At 44.9% G+C, this 22,305-nt stretch overlaps 1 protein-coding gene and 1 pseudogene across 1 annotated transcript; both read left to right on the top strand.

The window, feature by feature from the left end:
* The first annotated feature begins 681 nt into the window (after window positions 1-681).
* On the top strand, window positions 682-1,319 carry LOC123444196 (ABC transporter B family member 12-like). The gene has a single exon (XM_045120832.1). It carries the CDS (start codon window positions 900-902, stop codon window positions 1,170-1,172), a length of 273 nt encoding a protein of 90 aa, XP_044976767.1. The 5' UTR covers window positions 682-899; the 3' UTR covers window positions 1,173-1,319.
* Window positions 1,320-2,239: 920 nt separating this feature from the next.
* On the top strand, window positions 2,240-7,797 carry LOC123441841 (annotated as a pseudogene).
* Window positions 7,798-22,305: the final 14,508 nt, after the last annotated feature.

Genomic DNA, 22,305 nt, shown 5'->3' with positions numbered 1-22,305 from the left:
AGATAGGCCTCGGCGATCCTTATCCTCTCCTTCCCACGACGGGCAGCCCGTTCCTGATGGGACTCGAAGTCCGTGGGTCCGGCCGAGGGATCCGCCCGTCGGGACATGGATGATCCCGCCCCAGAGGAACCAAGCGACCTTTGAGCGGACGCTATGGAGTCGTGGCGGACAGATCCTCCCGCTGGTCGGGGCGTTGTCCCCACGCAAGCGGCAGAGTGCAATGCGAACCACTATTGTCTCTTGTAGTCCGCACAGGACGACCCCCCCAGTCGACAGATCCGGACTAGTCGGAGTCGAATCCGCTGGAGGCCATGCCGAAGAAGGCCTGAGATAGCCGAAGGTGAGCTTGGGTGGCGGATGGAAATGAAGAGGAGTGGAGTGAAATGGCTAGGGTTTGTTCCGACCAACAAATGAGGATGAATATATGTGGGATCAATACGGGTCAGTGTGGGCAGGCGGTGCCCGTCCGGGCTCTCCATATTCATTTCATATTTGGGCTGAAAATGAAGGTGTCGGTCAACCAAGACTTTTGAGTCCGATTTAAAAGATCCGTTTGGATCGATAATGATACGACCATCCGAAGGGTTTAAGGAGTCCGGAGATGCTCTTAGCTGCACGTGCGTCCCCCCTGACGTCTACCCAGCCCCGTCCATCCGTCCACGGAATATGCAAAGGGAACGAGCTATATAGTAATCTACATTCCATAGTCATATCAGCTTACTAAATTTCTCCACACCTCCTTTTTGTCGAAGAAGAGTTATCGGTGAAGAATAGAGAGCCCAGCTAAGCTAGCGCATGCCAGCCAGGTGATCACAAGAAAAACGGAATCCATCTGTCCTGACTGACCGCGCAGCGCGGCCGGGCTCGCCGAGCACAGTAGCGAAGCTAGCAGCCAGGAAATGGACGCGACAGCAGAAGCTAGTGATGAAGGAAAAGGTGACCGACCGGAGAAGAAGGTGCCGTTGCTCGGCATGTTCAGGTATGCCGACCGCCTCGACGTGCTGCTCATGGCGGTCGGCTCGCTGGGGGCGGTGGCCAACGGCGTGTCGGAGCCCCTCATATCGGTCCTCTTTGGAGACGTCATCAACTCCTTCGGCGAGAGCACGACCAGCACCGTCCTCGGCGCTGTCACCAAGGTGCACTGCCATGGCCTACGGTGGTCACTCACTTAACTTGAAGGGTAGTGGCAAGGCGATTTAACAGAGAATTAATGTTCTTTTCATCTCCAGGTTTGTCTCAACTTCATATATCTGGGCATTGGGGCAGCAGTTGCTTCCTTCCTTCGTAAGTGGAACTTCCATCCTAATCCTTGGAGTGCATTTTCCTGTCAATGAAACTTTGTATGTCAAGCAATACAAAACATGAAAGGAGAGATAATTACACATTCAGTATATAGCATTTCCAAATAAACCAAATTGCAGAGGATAGTAACAAAGTTCGAAACCAGATTCTCCATGGGGAGAGCTGCTAAGCTTGTAAAAATTTAATATCAAACTCAACCGCATCTCCAAGGTATAAAATTGACAAGCAGTGGTCAGTGAAATGAAGGGAGAAGCGCAACAAAATAGCGCCACCACACTGATAATTTCACATATTCCTTTGGTAGATTCCAAAGTCTAACGTACAACCAAAGGAATGGTCAGTGAATCAAGCAATTGTCAATTTTATACGTTGGAGACGTGAATCAAGCAGTGGTCAGTGAATCTACCTATGGTGGAATAAATAAAGGAATCTCGATATTAAGTTCACATATTCCTTTGGTAGATTCCAAAGTCTCACGTACTACTTCGAATTGAAAATTTCCATAACTGAATATAGTGGAACGAGGACACGTGGGCTAGCTCCCTTGGCCGTAGCTTGATCTTTGTTTTCTGTTGGCTAGTGTAGGTTCGTCCGCTTTTCCCTTCTTATTATTCTTTGTTGTTTAACTTTTTTGTGTGTGTACTTAGCTGCCGGGTGAGTTATGTTGTTTCTGCTTCCTCGTTGTCTTCGTCTTAATACAAAAGGATACACACTTTGGTGTATGACCAAGGTAGTACACGCAAGCTTGTTCTCGCTTGAGTGATGAACATGCAGATACAACGATCAGAGCATTCATCATCAGTTATCATGTATTCATTACATGAGAAGTACCAATTGCATACCTAATATAGAATCTGTGTAGTTAAATTACATGCTAATGGCAGAAATGCTAGTTAGGCTCACCCTTTATTCATTTTCAGAGGTGTCATGCTGGACGATGGCAGGAGAAAGGCACTCGGCCCGCATCCGTTCCTTGTACCTGAAATCAGTTCTGAGGCAAGACATTGCATTCTTCGATACACAAATGACAACGGGCGAAGCAGTTTCTAGAATGTCTAGCGATACGGTCATGATTCAAGATGCTCTCGGTGAGAAGGTAATACTTTCTTGGTGGTACTAAATCAAGGAACATAATATTTTTCATCACACTGCAAAGTGTGCACAGATATGCAGGCACAAGTCAATTGCAAGCATCAATATATATCTATCACTACTACAGAAATTTTGTGTTATTTACCTGAGTGTATTTCACACATTCTATGCAGCCCACCTAGTGTTGCGGATGCTGGCATTCATTCATTCATTCATTCATTCTTATTTACAGGCAGGGAAGCTTGTACAGCTTACATCCGCCTTCCTTGGGGGTTTTATTATAGCATTCACAAAAGCCTGGCTCCTGACTCTTGCCATGCTAACATCACTACCACTAATTGCTATCGCTGGTGCAGTGTCTGCACAGCTGCTAACCCGGGTTTCTAGCAAGCGACTAACGTCGTATAGTGATGCCGCAGACACAGTTGAACTGACAATTGGATCTATACGAACAGTGAGTTCAAATTATATCAGTTGTTCGGGATTATATCAATTATCTCAGTTAAACTCAAATTGTAGCAGATATTAATCTAGCAACTCATGAAACCAGGTTGTGTCCTTCAATGGCGAGAAGAAAGCTATAGAAATGTACAATAAATTCATAAAAAATGCATACAAGACTGTTGTTGAGGAAGGCCTCGTCAGTGGTTTTGGCATGGGCTCTGTCTTCTGCATCATATTTAGCAGCTATGGTCTAGCCTTCTGGTATGGCGGAAAGCTAATCATTGACAAAGGTTATACCGGAGGGAAGATCATCACTGTTTTGTTTGCCGTATTGACTGGCGCCACGTGAGTTCCTTAAATCATTACATTGCAAATACCTTTGCTGATCAGCACTAATATTTTCTGTATATAACGCTCAGTTTATATAATAAAACTTTAAACTCTAGATCACCTTTTTTAACACTTGCCTTGTGAATACGTAACTTCTGTAAATTATATAAGAAACTGCACATGGCAATTTGATGTTCCTTTCAAGGTGTGTTCAGAGATTACGTTTAGATAGCTCATATTTGTTTACTTATTTATTACATTTACTGGTAAATAATGTCAGTTTGTAATGCTTGAGCTCAAGGATAATAATTGTTAAACCATCAATTTCTGTAACAGTTCGTTAGGTAATGCAACACCATCAATTTCTGCAATTGCGGGAGGTCAATCTGCAGCATACAGACTGTTCGAAACGATTGAGAGAAAACCTGAGATAGATTCAGATGATACCAGCGGCATGGTCTTGGAAAATATCAAGGGTGATGTTGAGCTGAAGGATGTGTACTTTAGCTACCCTGCAAGACCCAGGCAGTTAGTATTAGATGGACTGTCATTACAAGTAGCCAGTGGAACAACAACGGCCATAGTTGGAGAGAGTGGAAGTGGCAAGTCAACTGTTATCAGCCTAGTTGAAAGATTCTATGATCCGCAGGCTGGCGAAGTTTTGATAGATAGAGTCAACATCAAGAATCTAAGTCTTGATTGGATAAGAGGGAACATCGGTCTTGTTAGCCAAGAACCATCGCTGTTTATGACCTCCATTAAAGATAACATAATATATGGTAAAGAAGATGCAACTCTTGAAGAGATCAAGAGAGCAGCCGAGCTCGCAAATGCAGCAAGCTTCATCAACAAGTTACCAAATGTATGTAAATAAAGATTGAGTGCTTCAAATAACTTCTTAAAATTTAAGCTAACAAAATTCTAATTTCATACCAGGGATACAATACATTGGTTGGCCAACATGGCACTCTGCTTTCTGGAGGACAAAAACAAAGGATTGCAATTGCAAGAGCCATCCTTAAAGATCCAAAAATTCTTTTGCTAGATGAAGCAACAAGTGCACTGGATGTGGAATCTGAAAGGATAGTTCAGGAGGCACTCAATAGGATAATGGTAGAAAGAACCACACTTATCGTTGCTCATCGTTTGAGCACTGTAAGGAATGTAGACTGCATCACAGTTGTTCATCAAGGGAAAATAGTCGAACAAGGTTAGAATCTCTTGAATATACATTACTTTTCTCATTCTAGAAAATTTCTATTGTCAACCTATGATGATTCATCCACCCAACTACGTATCCTATATGTACAGGTCCTCATCAAGCATTGGTGAAGGATTCCAATGGAGCTTACTCCCAGCTTATTAGGCTACAAGAAACTCATGGTAATGAAAGACGTAAAATACAGGATCCTGGAGTACCCAATTCCTTATCAAAAAGCACTACCCTGTCAATTAGACGGTCAATGACTACAGATTCTTTTGGCAATAGCAACAGATACTCCTTCAGATCTGTTGAGTTGCATGAGGATAAAATCACAGGCGAACAGAACAAAGAGGACCTTCCAGATGGAAAGACCCTTCAGAAAGCACCAATTGGACGCCTTTTTTATCTTAACAAGCCAGAGGTGCCATTTCTTCTGCTCGGCGTTATAGCAGCATCAGTGCATGGAATCATTTTCCCAATGTTTGGCATACTAATGTCTGGCGTTATAAAATCATTCTACGAGCCACCAGATAAGCTGCGAAAAGATTCTAGCTTTTGGGCATCGATAGCTGTTGTTCTCGGGGTTGCAGCTTTCATTGCAATCCCTGCAGAATATCTTTTGTTTGGAATTGCTGGTGGCAAGCTTATAGAGCGTGTTCGTACTATGTCATTTCAAAATATTGTGCATCAGGAAATTGCTTGGTTTGATAATCCCTCAAATTCCAGGTATCATATTTCGAATTATCTCAATTATTTTATTTTCTCGTGTATAGATCTACGCAGATACTAAGATTCTGCTTTATCACTTACAGTGGTGCACTTGGTACACGGCTCTCAGTCGATGCATTAAATGTTCGGCGCTTAGTTGGAGATAACCTGGGCATTATAGTGCAGTCTACAGCCGCAATAATCACTGGACTTGTCATAGCATTTACAGCGGACTGGAGGCTTGCACTCATTATCATTTGTGTCATTCCTTTAGTGGGTGCACAGGGTTATGCTCAAGTGAAGTTCTTCAAGGGGTTTAGTGAAGAAGCTAAGGTGACAGATGACAACTCTAAAATCTATTTCCTGTTTGATTCAGGATTTGCAAATCTAAGTACCATGGAATCGCTTATCACGATAATGTGATCTTATTGTTATTCTGCAGGAGATGTATGAAGATGCAAGTCAAGTTGCAACTGATGCTGTCAGTAGTATCAGAACTATAGCATCTTTCTGTGCAGAGAAAAGAGTGGTTACAACATATAATAAAAAATGTGAAGCTTTAAGGAAACAAGGAATTCAAACTGGAATTGTTGGAGGGCTTGGCTTTGGTTTCTCACTCTTGGTATTGTATCTGACATATGCTCTATGTTTCTATGTTGGTGCACAGTTTGTACGTCAGGGAAAAACTACTTTTGTGGATGTTTTCAGAGTAAGAATTGTAAATCATTTGAAGTAACAATTTATATATGTATGGATATTAAGTTTTAATAATCATTCACCAATTAATTGGGTATTTTTCAGGTTTTCTTTGCCTTAGTTTTGGCAGCTGTTGGCGTTTCGCAGGCAAGCGCATTGGCATCTAATGCAGAAAAGGCAAGGAATTCAGCCGTTTCTGTTTTCAGTATTCTAGATCGGAAGTCGAAAATCGATACAAGTAGCGATGAGGGCCTCATGTTGGAAAATGTCACTGGCGACATTGATTTTAGTAATGTCAGTTTCAAGTACCCGTCACGTCCTGATGTCCAAATATTCAGTGACTTTACATTGCACATTCCTTCCAGAAAGGTATGATTTGTTATTATCGTTGCACCCAATTGTTTCCATTCAGATAATAACTAAGCTTAAGTGCCACCTCTTGGCATAAAATCAAGAATACAACTTAAAAACAGGTGATGCATGTAGTCAGTGTTACCATATATAAGAAGCTTTCAGCAGATTTATTTCACATATGATCATTCACAATCACAAAAACTGCTATGTTGAAACCTTTCCCTTCCTTTGTCACAGACCATAGCACTAGTTGGAGAAAGTGGTAGTGGCAAGTCCACAATAATTGCTTTACTGGAGCGTTTCTATGATCCCGATTCTGGTAGAATCTCAGTAGATGGAGTTGAAATTAAGAGCTTGAGGATTAGCTGGTTAAGAGATCAGATGGGGCTGGTAGGTCAGGAGCCAGTGCTTTTCAACGACACAATCCGTGCAAACATAACATATGGGAAACATGGAGAGGCGAATGAGGAAGAAATCACAGCTGTGGCCAAGGCAGCAAATGCTCATGAGTTCATATCAAGCTTGCCACAGGGATACGATACTCCGGTTGGGGAGAAAGGAGTCCAACTATCTGGTGGGCAGAAACAGCGGGTAGCTATTGCAAGGGCCATTATAAAGGACCCAAAGATTTTACTACTTGATGAGGCAACAAGTTCCCTGGATGCGGAATCGGAGCGCATCGTTCAAAATGCATTGGATCGAGTCATGGTGAGCAGGACCACAATAGTGGTGGCTCACCGCCTCTCCACGATCAGAGGGGCTGATATGATTGCAGTCATCAAGGAAGGCAAAATTGCGGAGAAGGGAAAGCATGAGGCCCTGATGCGAATAAAGAATGGAGTGTATGCTTCGCTACTAGAACTTCGCCACAATTCTGAGTAGGATTGTCTGTTATTTGACATTTATTTTGTTTCCTTCTTTTCTTATTGCATTTGTTTGTTACTAGTGCAAGTATTTGGCCATGCAATACAATGATTTGTGATTTGAAAAGTGAATGCTGTTAAGGAATATTCAACTTGTATTCAAAGGCGGCCATAGGCCAGCATATACACACACACAATATATATTCACATATAGGTGCAGTACAATATATATGCACAAATCCTCTTATAGAACCGAAAAAATACAAATTGTACTCCCTCCATAAAGTAATATAAGAGCGTTTATAGATCACTAATTTAGTCTCATGGTGGATCAACAACCCTGAGCTTTTTCAGTCATTCTTCAATCAAGCAAAATAATGACATAGCAATAGATCAATATATAGCACTGGACACTACTAAATCACATAGAAATATGCAGCACTATTAGCACTGGACACTACCAAATCAAATGTGCAGGTTCTATTTATATGTATATAAAAAACAGTGAACATATGCATTAACAGAGAGGGGGAGAAAGGAGAGGGGGAAAGAGAGAGGACGGCCTGGCCCGGGAGGGGAAGGAGGAGAAAGGAAGGAGGTGGGAGGAGAAGGGAAGGTCTGGGAGCCGTCGCCGACGCCGGCGGACGGGCGGACGGAGCAGGGCCGGGGGGAGGGGGAGAAAGGAGGGAGGAAGAAGCCGACGCCGACGCGGCGGGACGGCCGGACGGAGCAGGGCCGTAGGGGGAGGAGAAAGGAGGGAGGAAGAAGCCGGCCGGAGCAAGGGCCGTGGGGAGGGGAGGGAGGAGAGGGCGAGGAGGAGAAAGTGGGACCTGAAAGGAAAAAAAATGTCAATTTCAAGATTGACTTTGCAAAAAAAAAAAAAAAAAAACTTAGCTCGTGTACACTTTGATTACCATGCCACTTTTCCCTTTTCCATTACTTATCATTTCCTTTTTCTGTTTCATGGCACCTGAAAGGACTAAACTACCCACGAATCTTTCAACTTTATCAGTTATCACATGCGGGTGTGGGCTGGAATCGGATCCTCTAACATTAAAAAGGAAAGTTAGTGAAGCTAAAATACCTTAACTTTCCTTCTTGCAATCCATATGATTAAGACTAAAATGATTTAAATTAATTTGTAAATTATTGATCTATTGCGTATATCTATAGTAATTACATATAGACAAATTAATGGTAAATTAAAATTAATTTTAGATTATTTATATCTACAGTAAATACCTACACTAAATAATCTGTTAATACTCCCTGACTTTCCTTCTACACTTTACACTAGGCTGACACTATAGCATCGTGACTTTCCTTCAAGATGTTAAGACCCTGTTTGGTTCCAATAAGTCAGGTGACTTATAAGTCAGGTGACATTGTCACCTGACTTATAAGTCACCTGACCACACCGGCGACCTCGTTGTCGAACTGGACAGACCTCGCCGCGCTCTGGACGCCGCCCGGCACGACGTCGCTGTGGTCGTTGTCGACCTCGCCGAAGAACGGCTCGCCGGAGTAGCGGAGCATGCAGGCGTCGAGCCAGACGACGGCGTCCTTCTTGGACGAGCAGAGGCGGTGCTGCAGCCGGCGGGACGGGGCGCGGCGCGGCGCGGCGGCCGGCGGGCGGGGCGGGGCGCTGCAGCCGGCGGGCGGGGCGAGGTGCTGCAACCGCGGGGCGGGGCGGGGTGCTGCAGCCGGCGGGCGGGGCGAGGTGCTGCAGCCGGCGGGGCGGGGCGCGACGGCCGGCGGGGCGGTGCTGCAGCCGATTGGGGCGGGGCAGGGCGTGGCGCGGCGGCCGGCTGGCGGGGCGCGGCGCTGCTGGGACGGGGCAGACGGGACGGTGGGCTGGCTGAAAAAGTGGTGGGACCCACCCAAAAGTAAGTGACTTATAAGTTTTAAGTTGGGGTGGAGCAACTTATGACTTATAAGTTGGGGTGACTTATAAGTTGAACCTGTTTGGCAAAATAAGTCACTTTTTGCACTTTTTAACTTATAAGTTGGTGACTTATTTGAAATCAAACAGGGCCTAAAGGATCCGACTCCGTGTGGACTGGCTGGGTCGGATACTCTCGAGGTGCTCGTCCTTGCCGTCACATTTGCTCGCCGCCACTGCTCGCTGATGCGCGTGAGTGACACCACAGCTTGCCACCTGAGCTCATCCATCCATGTGCGCGTGCACTGGCGCAGCTCACCCTCACCTCGCCCACGCCCTCCGGGAGCCACCACAGCACGCCGCCAGTGCTCGTCCACGTTTGCACACACCGGTGCAGCTTGACCTCGCCTCGCAGCTTGCACGAGCCACCGCAGCTCGCGGCCCTTGCTCAAAGATTGAGTTATCGATCGTAAACAGGTTTAAAATCATGGTCATGTTTTAACAATGCAAGAAAGCAACAGGATGAAACATATATAAGCTTCAAACATCTAATTCTTGAATTTCATAAAAAGAAACCCAAAATTTAACGTAATGACTTGTTAAATCCCTGTAAATATGAGAGACTTAGTAGTGTAGCATCTATAAATGAAGAGATTCGGAAACTTCGCCAGTACACTTTGCGTAAATGTAATCTGGCTCCAATGGCATGTACGTAACACCATCGAGGGAGAACAAATCATTAACTTGTAGGAAAAGGAGAAAATCATGCTAACTGAACCATGTCGAATAGAATTTACATATTCTGAAATTCAGCATAAAAAGAACATATTCTGAAATTTCCCTAGTGCAATTTGACTAACTGTAAGTTGTTCTGAAATTCAGTGTAAAAAGAACATATCCTTACATCATATTTCTTGGTTCTTGTTTGGTGTTTCTCTTCGTGAGTTTTAGATCTTATGGTGATCTTCATGTCAAGCTCGAGTTCATCGAAAACGGAGTCCATATGCATCTTCTATGATGTTTTCGGTGTTGGAAGTTTTGTTGGTTCTTCAATAATAGAGGTCTCACATCTCTATATAATTGCCATTTTTTCTGTTTGGATATCGCTTGTCGTCCTGAATCCAACAAGCTTGAGTTTGCTCGATTCGGAGCTCGTATGCGAAAGTTATGACAGTTTCAGTGGCTAGCGGTAGTACCGCTCTTGGAGCGGCAGTAGTTTTTTACTACCGCCAGCCGGTACTACCGTGCTGTCGGACTTTTGTACAACCGCAGCCTCAGCGGTGGTAGGCATGAAAGTAATTTTTTACTACCGTGGTTGGTGAACCTACTCTGCGGTAATACTGCTCCTAGCACCGGTAATACCGCTCTTCTCGGGCTGTGAGTGGAGGTAACGGTTGGATTCTTTCCTCGAAGCCATATGCCATTGTGGTGAAGCTTCCTGGTGTTGTTGGGAGCCTCCAATACATTTTTGAAGATTGCCCCAACCTTGTTTGTACGGGTTCAGTGACCACCCTCAAGGGTCCCTTAGTAGAATCACGGCATCTTGCATTGTGCGAGGGCGTGAGGAGATTACGGTGGCCTTAGTGGCATCTTGGGGAGCATTGTGCCTCCACACCGCTCCAAACGGAGATTGGCCTCCGCAAGGGTGTGAACTTCGGGATACATCATTGTCTCTGCGTGCCTCGGTTATCTCTTACCCGAACCCTTTACTTATGCACCTTACTTTGTGATAGCCATATTGTTTCTTGTTATATATCTTGCTATCACTTAGTTGTTTATCTTGCTTAGCATAAGTTGTTGGTGCACATAGGTGAGCCTAGTTGTTTTAGGTTTTGTGCTTGACAAATTAATCGTTAGTTTTATTCCGCATTTCTTCAAGCCTAAAACGTAATTATTTTAAAGCGCCTATTCACCCCCCTCTAGGCGACATCTACGTCCTTTCAATTGGAAAATACTCTCCACCACGATTGGACCTAAGTCTGTTGATTTTTCGATCAAGTTGGTTTTCCACTTCAGCTTTATAGATCTTGAACAAATTTAAAGCCTTACCTTTTGATTTTAAAAGATACAGATGGCAGTATCTAATGGAGTCATCGATTAACGTCACAAAATATTTCTTTCCACCTTTCGTGAAAATGTCAATCATTTCACAAAGATCTGAATGTATGAGTTCTCGTGGCCCAAGATTTCTTGTTTCCATAGTTGTATGAGATTTACGAGGTTGCTTAGCTTGCACACAAACTTGACACTTAGATTCCTTGACAACGGTGAAGTTGGGGATTAAGTTCAACTTGGCTAGTTGCATCATACAACCAAAATTAACATGACAAAGATGTGAATGCCAGACATTGGATTCACTATTATTGCAAACGTGATTAACAACTTTATTACAAACATCTCTCAAGGATAGTCTGAACAAGCCTCGTGACTCATAACCTTTACCAACAAAAGTTCCATACTTGGATGTTACAAATTTATTGGACTCGAATACAAGCTTGTAGCCATATCTACACATAAGATATCCACTAACAAGATTTTTATTAACGGAGGGGACATAATGCATGTTCTTCAGCCGCACGATCTTCCCAAAAGTAAACTTCAAATCGACCATGCCAACACCACAAACAGAAGCACTTGAACCGTTGCCCATCAGGGCGGAAGTAGTCCCTCCGGCCTGATATGAAGAAAACATGGAAATATCACCGCATACATGCACATTAGCACCCGTGTCAATCAACCAACCAGGGGAATGACATACTCAGAGAATAGTGGGAAATATACCATACCGAACATCCTGCATCTCGGCGTCACCAATGACAACATTGGCGATCTTGTCGCCTTTCCCATGTTGACGCTTGCCATAACGGTTAGGGTTGCTATTGTTGGAATTATGCCCTAGAGGCAATAATAAATATAGTTATTATTATAATTCCTGTATCAAGATAATCGTTTATTATCCATGCTATAATTGTATTGAATGAAGACTCATTTACATGTGTGGATACATAGACAAAACACTATCCCTAGCAAGCCTCTAGTTGGCTAGCCAGTTGATCACAGATAGTCAGTGTCTTCTGATTATGAATAAGGTGTTGTTGCTTGATAACTGGATCACGTCATTAGTAGAATCACATGATGGACTAGACCCAAACTAATAGACGTAGCATGTTGATCGTGTCATTTTGTTGCTACTGTTTTCTGCGTGTCAAGTATTTGTTCCTATGACCATGAGATCATATAACTCACTAACACCGGAGGAATACTTTGTGTGTATCAAACGTCGCAACGTCACTGGGTGACTATAAAGATGCTCTACAGGTATCTTCGAAGGTGTTCGTTGAGTTAGTATGGATCAAGACTGGGATTTGTCACTCCGTGTGACGGAGGGGTATCTCGGGGCCCACTCGGTAATACAACATCACACATAAGCCTTGCAAGCAATGTGACTTAGTGTAAGTTGCGGGATCTTGTATTACGGAACGAGTAAAGAGACTTGCCGATAAACGAGATTGAAATAGGTATGCGGATACTGACGATCGAATCTCGGGCAAGTAACATACCGAAGGACAAAGGGAATGACATACGGGATTATATGAATCCTTGGCACTGAGGTTCAAACGATAAGATCTTCGTAGAATATGTAGGATCCAATATGGGCATCCAGGTCCCGCTATTGGATATTGACCGAGGAGTCTCTCGGGTCATGTCTACATAGTTCTCGAACCCGCAGGGTGTGCACACTTAAGGTTCGACGTTGTTTTATGCGTATTTGAGTTATATGGTTGGTTACCGAATGTTGTTCGGAGTCCCGAATGAGATCACGAACGTCACAAGGGTTTCCGGAATGGTCCGGAAACGAAGATTGATATATAGGATGACCTCATTTGATTACCGGAAGGTTTTCAGAGTTACCGGGAATGTACCGGGAATGACGAATGGGTTCTGGGAGTTCAACGGGGGGGGGGGGCAACCCACCCCGGGGAAGCCCATAGGCCTTGAGGGTGGCGCACCAGCCCTTAGTGGGCTAGTGGGACAGCCCAAAAGGGCCCTATGCGCATTGGAAGAAAAATCAAAGAGAAAAGGAAAAAAAAGGAGGAGGTGGGAAAGGAGAGAAGGACTCCACCCACCAAACCAAGTAGGACTTGGTTTGGGTGGGAGTCCGTCCCCCCTTTGGCTCGGCCGACCCCCTTGGGGCTCCTTGAGCCCCAAGGCAAGGTCCCCTCTCTCCCACCTATATATACGGAGGTTTTAGGGCTGATTTGAGACGACTTTTCCACGGCAGCACGACCACATACCTCCACGGTTTTTCCTCTAGATCGCGTTTTTGCGGAGCTCGGGCGGAGCCCTGCTGAGACGAGATCATCACCAACCTCTGGAGCGCCGTCACGCTGCCGGAGAACTCTTCTACCTCTCCGTCTCTCTTGCTGGATCAAGAAGGCCGAGATCATCGTCGAGCTGTACGTGTGCTGAACGCGGAGGTGCCGTCCGTTCGGCACTAGATCGTGGGACTGATCGCGGGATAGTTCGCGGGGCGGATCGAGGGACGTGAGGACGTTCCACTACATCAACCGCATTCACTAATGCTTCTGTTGTACGGTCTACAAGGGTACGTAGATCACTCATCCCCTCTCGTAGATGGACATCACCATGATAGGTCTTCGTGCGCGGAGGAAATTTTTTGTTTCCCATGCGACGTTCCCCAACAGTGGCATCATGAGCTAGGTTCATGCGTAGATGTCTTCTCGAGTAGAACACAAAAGTTTTTGTGGGCGGTGATGTGAGTTTTGCTGTCCTTCTTAGTCTTTTCTTGATTCCGCAGTATTGTTTGATTGAAGCGGCTTGGACCGACATTACTCGTACGCTTACGAAAGACTGGTTTCATCGCTACGAGTAACCCTGTTGCTCAAAGATGACTGGCAAGTGTCGGTTTCTCCAACTTTTGTTGAATCGGATTTGACCGAGGAGGTCCTTGGATGAGGTTAAATAGCAACTCATATATCTCCGTTGTGGTGTTTGCGAAAGTAAGATGCGATCCTACTAGATACCCATGGTCACCACGTAAAACATGCAACAACAAAATTAGAGGACGTCTAACTTGTTTTTGCAGGGTATGCTTGTGATGTGATATGGCCAACGATGTGATGTGATATATTGGATGTATGAGATGATCATGTAGTAATAGATAATATCGACTTGCACGTCGATGGTACGGCAACCGGCAAGAGCCATAGGGTTGTCTTTATACTAATGTTTGTGCTTGCAGATGCGTTTACTATTTTGCTAGGATGTAGCTTTAGTAGTAATAGCATGAGTAGCACGACAACCCCGATGGCGACACGTTGATGGAGATCATGGTGTGGCGCCGGTGACAAGAAGATCGTGTCGGTGCTTTGATGATGGAGATCAAGAAGCACGTGATGATGGCCATATCATGTCACTTATGAATTGCATGTGATGTTAATCCTTTTATGCACCTTATTTTGCTTAGAACGATGGTAGCATTATGAGGTGATCTCTCACTAAAATTTCAAGACGAAATTGTGTTCTCCCCGACTGTGCACCGTTGCTACAGTTCATCGTTTCGAGACACCACGTGATGATCGAGTGTGATAGACTCAACGTTCACATACAACGGGTGCAAAACAGTTGCGCACGCGGAACACTCGGGTTAAGCTTGACGAGCCTAGCATGTGCAGACATGGCCTCGGAACACATGAGACCGAAAGGTCGATCATGAATCATATAGATGATATGATTAGCAGAGGGATGCTTACCACTGAAACTATACTCAACTCACGTGATGATCGGACTTGAGCTAGTGTAAGTGGATCATGAACCACTCAAATGACTAGAGAGATGTACTTTTTGAGTGGGAGTTTAGCGAATAATTTGATTAAGTTAAACTCTAATTATCTTGAACATAGTCTAAGTCCACTTTGAATATATTTGTGTTGTAGATCATGGCTCACGCGACAGTCACCCTGAATTTTAATACGTTCCTAGAGAAAGCTAAGTTGAAAGATGATGGAAGCAACTTTGTAGACTGGGCTCGTAATCTTAAGCTAATCTTACAAGCTGGGAAGAAGGATTATGTCCTTAATGCTGCGCTAGGAGATGAACCACCCGCTACGGCTGATCAGGATGTTAAGAACGCTTGGTTAGCACGTAAGGAGGACTACACAGTAGTTCAATGTGCAGTCTTGTATGGCTTAGAACCGGGACTTCAACGTCGCTTTGAGCGTCATGGAGCATTTGAGATGTTCCAGGAGTTGAAGTCTATCTTTTAGAAGAACGCCCGGATCGAGAGGTATGAGACCTCCGATAAATTCTATGCTTGCAAGATGGAGGAGAACTCGTCTGTCAGTGAACATGTGCTCAAAATGTCTGGGTACTCAAACCGTCTAGCTGAGCTGGGGATTGAACTCCCGCAAGAGGCTATCACTGACAGAATCCTTCAATCACTGCCGCCAAGCTATAAAGGCTTTGTGTTGAACTACAACATGCAAGGGATGAACAAGTCTCCCGGCGAGTTGTTTGCGATGCTGAAAGTCGCAGAGTCTGAACTCCGTAAAGAGCATCAAGTGTTGATGGTGAATAAGACCACTAGTTTCAAGAGAAACGGCAAAGGCAAGAAGGGTAATTCAAAGAAGAGCGGCAAGCCTGTTGCCAATCCGACGAAGAAACCCAAAGATGGACCTAAGCCTGAAACAGGGTGTTACTATTGCAAGGGTATGGGTCACTGGAAGCGCAATTGCCCCAAGTATCTGGCAGATAAGAAGGCGGCCAAAGAAAAATCAGGTATATTTGATATACAAGTTATTGATGTGTACTTAACCGGCTCTCGTAGTAGTGCCTGGGTATTCGATACCGGTTCTGTTGCTCATATTTGCAACTCGAAACAGGAATTGCGGAATAGACGAAGGCTGGCGAAAGATGAAGTGACGATGCACGTAGGAAATGGTTCCAAGGTTGATGCAATCGCCGTCGGCACAGTTTCACTTCAGTTACCATCAGGATTAGTTATGAACTTAAATCATTGTTATTTAGTGCCTGCGTTGAGCATGAACATTATATCTGGATCTTGTTTATTGCGAGACGGTTACTCTTTTAAGTCAGAGAATAATGGTTGTTCTATTTCTATGAGTAACATCTTCTATGGTCATGAACCCAATGTGAGAGGATTGTTCATATTGAATCTTGATAGCGATACACACATACATAACATTGAGACCAAAAGAGTTAGAGTTAACAATGATAGCGCCATATTTTTGTGGCACTGCCGCTTAGGTCATATTGGTGTAAAGCGCATGAAGAAACTCCATGCTGATGGACTTTTGGAGTCACTTGACACGTGCGAACCATGCCTCATGGGCAAGATGACTAAGACTCCGTTCTCCGGAACAATGGAGCGTGCAAGTGACTTGTTGGAAATCATACATACCGATGTGTGTGGTCTGATGAGCGTAGAGGCACGCGGCGGATATCGTTATTTTCTCACCTTCACTGACGATTTGAGTAGATATGGTTATGTCTACTTAATGAAGCACAAGTCTGAAACATTTGAAAAGTTCAAGCAATTTCAGAGTGAAGTTGAAAATCATCGTAACAAGAAGATCAAGTTCCTACGATCTGATCGTGGGGGTGAATATCTGAGTTTCGAGTTTGGTGCTCACTTAAGACAATGTGGAATTGTTTCACAGTTGACACCGCCTGGAACACCACAGCGTAATGGTGTGTCCGAACGTCGTAATCGTACTTTATTAGAGATGGTGCGATCTATGATGTCTCCTACCGATTTGCCGTTATCGTTTTGGGGTTATGCATTAGAAACAGCTGGATTCACTTTAAATAGGGCACCATCAAAATCCGTTGAGACGACACCATACGAACTGTGGTACGGCAAAAGGCCAAAGTTGTCGTTTCTTAAAGTTTGGGGATGTGATGCTTATGTCAAAAAGCTTCATCCTGAAAAGCTGGAACCCAAAGCGGAAAAGTGCGTCTTCATAGGTTACCCAAAAGAGACAGTTGGGTACACCTTCTATCTCAAATCCGAGGGCAAAGTGTTTGTTGCTAAAAACGGAGCTTTTCTCGAGAAGGAGTTTCTCTCGAGAGAATTGAGTGGGAGGAAGATAGAACTTGACGAGGTTGTCGAACCTCTCATCCCTCTGGATGGTGGCGCAGGGCAAGGGGAAACCTGTGTCGTTGCGATGCCGGTTGAGGAGGAAGTTAATGATGATGATCATGAAACTCCGGTTCAAGTTTCTGTCGAACCACGCAGGTCGACGAGACCACGTGCTGCTCCAGAGTGGTACGGTAATCCCGTCATGTCAATCATGTTGTTGGACAACAATGAACCTGCAAATTATGAAGAAGCAATGGTGGGCCCAGATTCCAACAAATGGCTAGAAGCCATGAAGTCCGAGATAGGATCCATGTATGAGAACAAAGTGTGGACTTTGGAGGTACTGCCTGAGGGCCGCAAGGCTATTCAGAACAAATGGATCTTTAAGAGGAAGACGGACGCTGACGGCAATGTGACCGTTTATAAAGCTCGACTTGTGGCAAAGGGTTTTTCACAAGTTCAAGGAGTTGACTACGATGAGACATTCTCACCCGTAGCGATGCTTAAGTCTGTCAGAATCATGTTAGCAATAGCTGCATTTTTCGATTATGAAATCTGGCAGATGGATGTCAAAACGGTGTTCCTTAACGGTTTCCTTAAGGAAGAATTGTATATGATGCAACCCGAAGGTTTTGTCGATCCTAAGAATGCTAACAAGGTGTGCAAGCTCCAGCGATCCATTTATGGACTGGTGCAAGCATCTCGGAGTTGGAACAAACGCTTTGATGAGGTGATCAAAGCATTTGGGTTTAGACAAGTGGTTGGAGAATCTTGTATTTACAAGAAAGTGAGTGGGAGCTCTGTGGCGTTTCTAATATTATATGTGGATGACATATTATTGATTGGAAACAACGTAGAGTTTTTGGAGAGCATAAAGGATTACTTGAATAAAAGTTTCTCTATGAAGGACCTAGGAGAAGCTGCTTACATTCTAGGCATTAAGATCTATAGGGATAGATCAAAACGCCTGATAGGACTTTCACAAAGCACATACCTTGATAAAGTTTTGAAGAGGTTCAAAATGGAACAGTCCAAGAAAGGGTTCTTGCCAGTTTTACAAGGTACGAGATTGAGTAAGACTCAGTGCCCAGCAACTAATGAGGATAGAGAGCATATGCGCTCCGTCCCCTATGCTTCAGCCATAGGTTCTATCATGTATGCGATGCTGTACACTAGACCGGACGTTAGCCTGGCCATAAGTATGGCAGGTAGGTTCCAGAGTAATCCAGGAGTGGATCACTGGACAGCGGTCAAGAACATCCTGAAGTACCTGAAAAGGACTAAGGAGATGTTTCTCGTGTATGGAGGTGACGAAGAGCTCGCCGTAAAAGGTTACGTCGATGCAAGCTTTGACATAGATCCGGACGACTCTAAGTCGCAAACCGGATACGTATTTATTCTTAATGGGGGTGCGGTAAGCTGGTGCAGTTCCAAGCAAAGCGTCGTAGCAGATTCTACATGTGAAGCGGAGTACACGGCTGCCTCGGAGGCGGCTAAGGAGGGTGTCTGGATGAAGCAGTTCATGACGGATCTTGGAGTGTGCCAAGCGCACCGAATCCAATAACCTTGTTCTGTGACAACACGGGTGCCATTGCCTTAGCAAAGGAACCACGGTTTCACAAGAAGTGCAGACACATCAAACGACGCTTCAACCTCATCCGCGACTACGTCGAAGGAGAGGACGTAAATATATGCAAAGTGCACACGGATCTGAATGTAGCAGACCCGCTGACTAAACCTCTTCCACGGCCAAAGCATGATCAACACCAGAACTGTATGGGTGTTAGATTTATTACAATGTAATTCGCATGATGATGTGAGGGCTAGATTATTGACTCTATTGCAAGTGGGAGACTGTTGGAATTATGCCCTAGAGGCAATAATAAATATAGTTATTATTATAATTCCTGTATCAAGATAATCGTTTATTATCCATGCTATAATTGTATTGAATGAAGACTCATTTACATGTGTGGATACATAGACGAAACACTGTCCCTAGCAAGCCTCTAGTTGGCTAGCCAGTTGATCAAAGATAGTCAGTGTCTTCTGATTATGAACAAGGTGTTGTTGCTTGATAACTGGATCACGTCATTAGTAGAATCACGTGATGGACTAGACCCAAACTAATAGACGTAGCATGTTGATCGTGTCATTTTGTTGCTACTGTTTTTTGCGTGTCAAGTATTTGTTCCTATGACCATGAGATCATATAACTCACTAACACCGGAGGAATACTTTGTGTGTATCAAACGTCGCAACGTAACTGGGTGACTATAAAGATGCTCTACAGGTATCTCCGAAGGTGTTCGTTGAGTTAGTATGGATCAAGACTGGGATTTGTCACTCCGTGTGACGGAGAGGTATCTCGGGGCCCACTCGGTAATACAACATCACACATAAGCCTTGCAAGCAATGTGACTTAGTGTAAGTTGTGGGATCTTGTATTACGGAACAAGTAAAGAGACTTGCCGGTAAACGAGATTGAAATAGGTATGCGGATACTTACGATCGAATCTCGGGCAAGTAACATACCGAAGGACAAAGGGAATGACATACGGGATTATATGAATCCTTGGCACTGAGGTTCAAACGATAAGATCTTCGTAGAATATGTAGGATCCAATATGGGCATCCAGGTCCCGCTATTGGATATTGACCGAGGAGTCTCTCGGGTCATGTCTACATAGTTCTCGAACCCGCAGGGTCTGCACACTTAAGGTTCGACGTTGTTTTATGCGTATTTGAGTTATATGGTTGGTTACCGAATGTTTTCCGGAGTCCCGGATGAGATCACAAACGTCACGAGGGTTTCCGTAATGGTCCAGAAACGAAGATTGATATATAGGATGACCTCATTTGATTACCGGAAGGTTTTCGGAGTTACCGGGAATGCACTGGGAATGACGAATGGGTTCCGGGAGTTCACCGGGGGGGGGGAACCCACCCCGGGGAAGCCCATAGGCCTTGAGGGTGGTGCACTAGCCCTTAGTGGGCTGGTGGGACATCCCAAAAGGGCCCTATGCGCATTGGAAGAAAAATCAAAGAGAAAAGGAAAAAAAGGAGGAGGTGGGAAAGGAGAGAAGGACTCCACCCACCAAACCAAGTAGGACTCGGTTTGGGGGGGAGTCCTTCCCCCCTTTGGCTCGGCCGACCCCCTTGGGGCTCCTTGAGCCCCAAGGCAAGGTCCCCTCTCTCCCACCTATATATACGGAGGTTTTAGGGGCTGATTTGAGACGACTTTTCCACGGCAGCCCGACCACATACCTCCACGGTTTTTCCTCTAGATCGCGTTTCTGCGGAGCTCGGGCGGAGCCCTGCTGAGACGAGATCATCACCAACCTCCGGAGCGCCGTCACGCTGCCGGAGAACTCTTCTACCTCTCCGTCTCTCTTGCTGGATCAAGAAGGCCGAGATCATCGTCGAGCTGTACGTGTGCTGAACGCGGAGGTGCCGTCCGTTCGGCACTAGATCGTGGGACTGATCGCGGGATAGTTCGCGGGGAGGATCGAGGGACGTGAGGATGTTCCACTACATCAACCGCGTTCACTAACACTTCTGCTGTACGGTCTACAAGGGTACGTAGATCACTCATCCCCTCTCGTAGATGGACATCACCATGATAGGTCTTCGTGCGCGTAGGAAAGTTTTTGTTTCCCATGCGACGTTCCCCAACAGCTATGTGCCCAATTGATTAGGATCTCCGCAGACATGACAAACACCTTTCTTCTTGTCTGTCTTCTTCTTGCAGTTGGTGTGCTTCGAAGCCTTATTCTTCCCATCAAACTTTCCCTTACCATCAAACTTGCACTTGTTCTTGAACTTGTGGAACTGGAAGTTTTTCTTCTGTACCAGATTGGCACTAGAACCTCCCTCCATACCTCGAGCACATATGCCTTTTGCTCTTGCCTTTTCTTCCACATCAAGAGTACCAATGAGATCCGAAACGGAAAACTCATGCCTCTTATGCTTCAGAGAGGTAGTTCCTCCACGAGGGAGGAAGCTTAGTCATAATACATCCGGCAACAAACTTCTCCAGTATCATACAATTGAAGTGCTCAAGTTCTCTAGCAACTGACTATATCTCGTGAGCTTGCTCAACCACACAATGCTCACCAGTCATCATGTAATCATAGAATTGTTCCTTGATACACAACTCAGTACCAGCGTTCGAGACTCCAAACTTGGCCTCGTGTGCACTCCACATATCTTTTCCACTGTCAATTGATGCATAAGCATCAACTATGTTCTCACCAAGAACACTCAAGAGAGCAGCCTTAAACAAGGTATCCATTTTTTGAAAAGCGAATTCTTGTTGAGGATCAAGAATTCCTTGAGGTTTGCAAAGAGTGGCATCATAGCAGCTCATGGTTTGAAACCATAGAACAACCCTCACACGCCACCTCTTATAGTGCACACCCTCAGACATAGGAGACCTCATCGAAGCAGCAAAACCACTTGGGGTAAATGGCCTATAATAAGGTTTTTGGATTGTTGGAAATATGAGCGATTTACCATGTAATTTTACTAGCAGAAATAGTAGATAAATCATGACTATCATAGCAATTATAAGACAAGTCATGCGATCATACAGAGGGTATGCAAGTAGCATTTGAAGTGGTGAGTAGGAACGAAACATATCTAGAACAGAAACTAGAACAATAAGTTGCGGTAGGAAGTCAAACAAGAAGAACACGAACACGTACTTAGTTGCAGCAGCAGCAGAAGTGGGATTGGCGTTGACATCATCATCGGCCATGTTGTAAAAGAATTTGTTGACGTCGGGGAAGAATTCGTCGTCCGGGAAGTGGCCGTCGACGTCCGTGGTGAAGAAGCCAGTAGTCGCGCAGAGCGCTCCTCAAAAACCTTATCACCCTTCTCCCGTAGAGGACACAAAGAGGTGGGGTTTCGAAGGCCTACTGTCCCGACCTGTTGTGCACATCGCAAGCTGGGATGGGGAAGAACCTAGCAGCAGCTCAGAGATTGGAACTCGATGGCGCGACGAAGATGATGTTCTCGCGTGTATCTCTCGAGAGGAGTGACCTCTCTTTTATAGGCATGGGAGAGTGAGGTGAACATGCAACGACGGGATGAAAGTGCGTTATATCGACTAGAGGGGGGTGAATAGGCAATTTTCAAAATTTCATCACTGAGGAAATTTCTATTGAGGAAAATCCTCAGTCATGAACTGAGTGCAGCGTAAATAGTACTAAGTCAGAAGTGCAAAAACGTCTACATCAAAGTACCGTGCGTGATTTCACAGAATCGGTTTGCGCAGGTCACAAGTACAGGATAAGCAGGTGAAGAA

Source organism: Hordeum vulgare, chromosome 3H (assembly GCF_904849725.1).
Source record: "Hordeum vulgare subsp. vulgare chromosome 3H, MorexV3_pseudomolecules_assembly, whole genome shotgun sequence".
In the NCBI taxonomy this organism is placed as follows: Eukaryota; Viridiplantae; Streptophyta; class Magnoliopsida; order Poales; family Poaceae; genus Hordeum; species Hordeum vulgare.
Note: the sequence above shows the minus strand (reverse complement) of the source record. Positions and strands in the feature narration are given on the sequence as shown.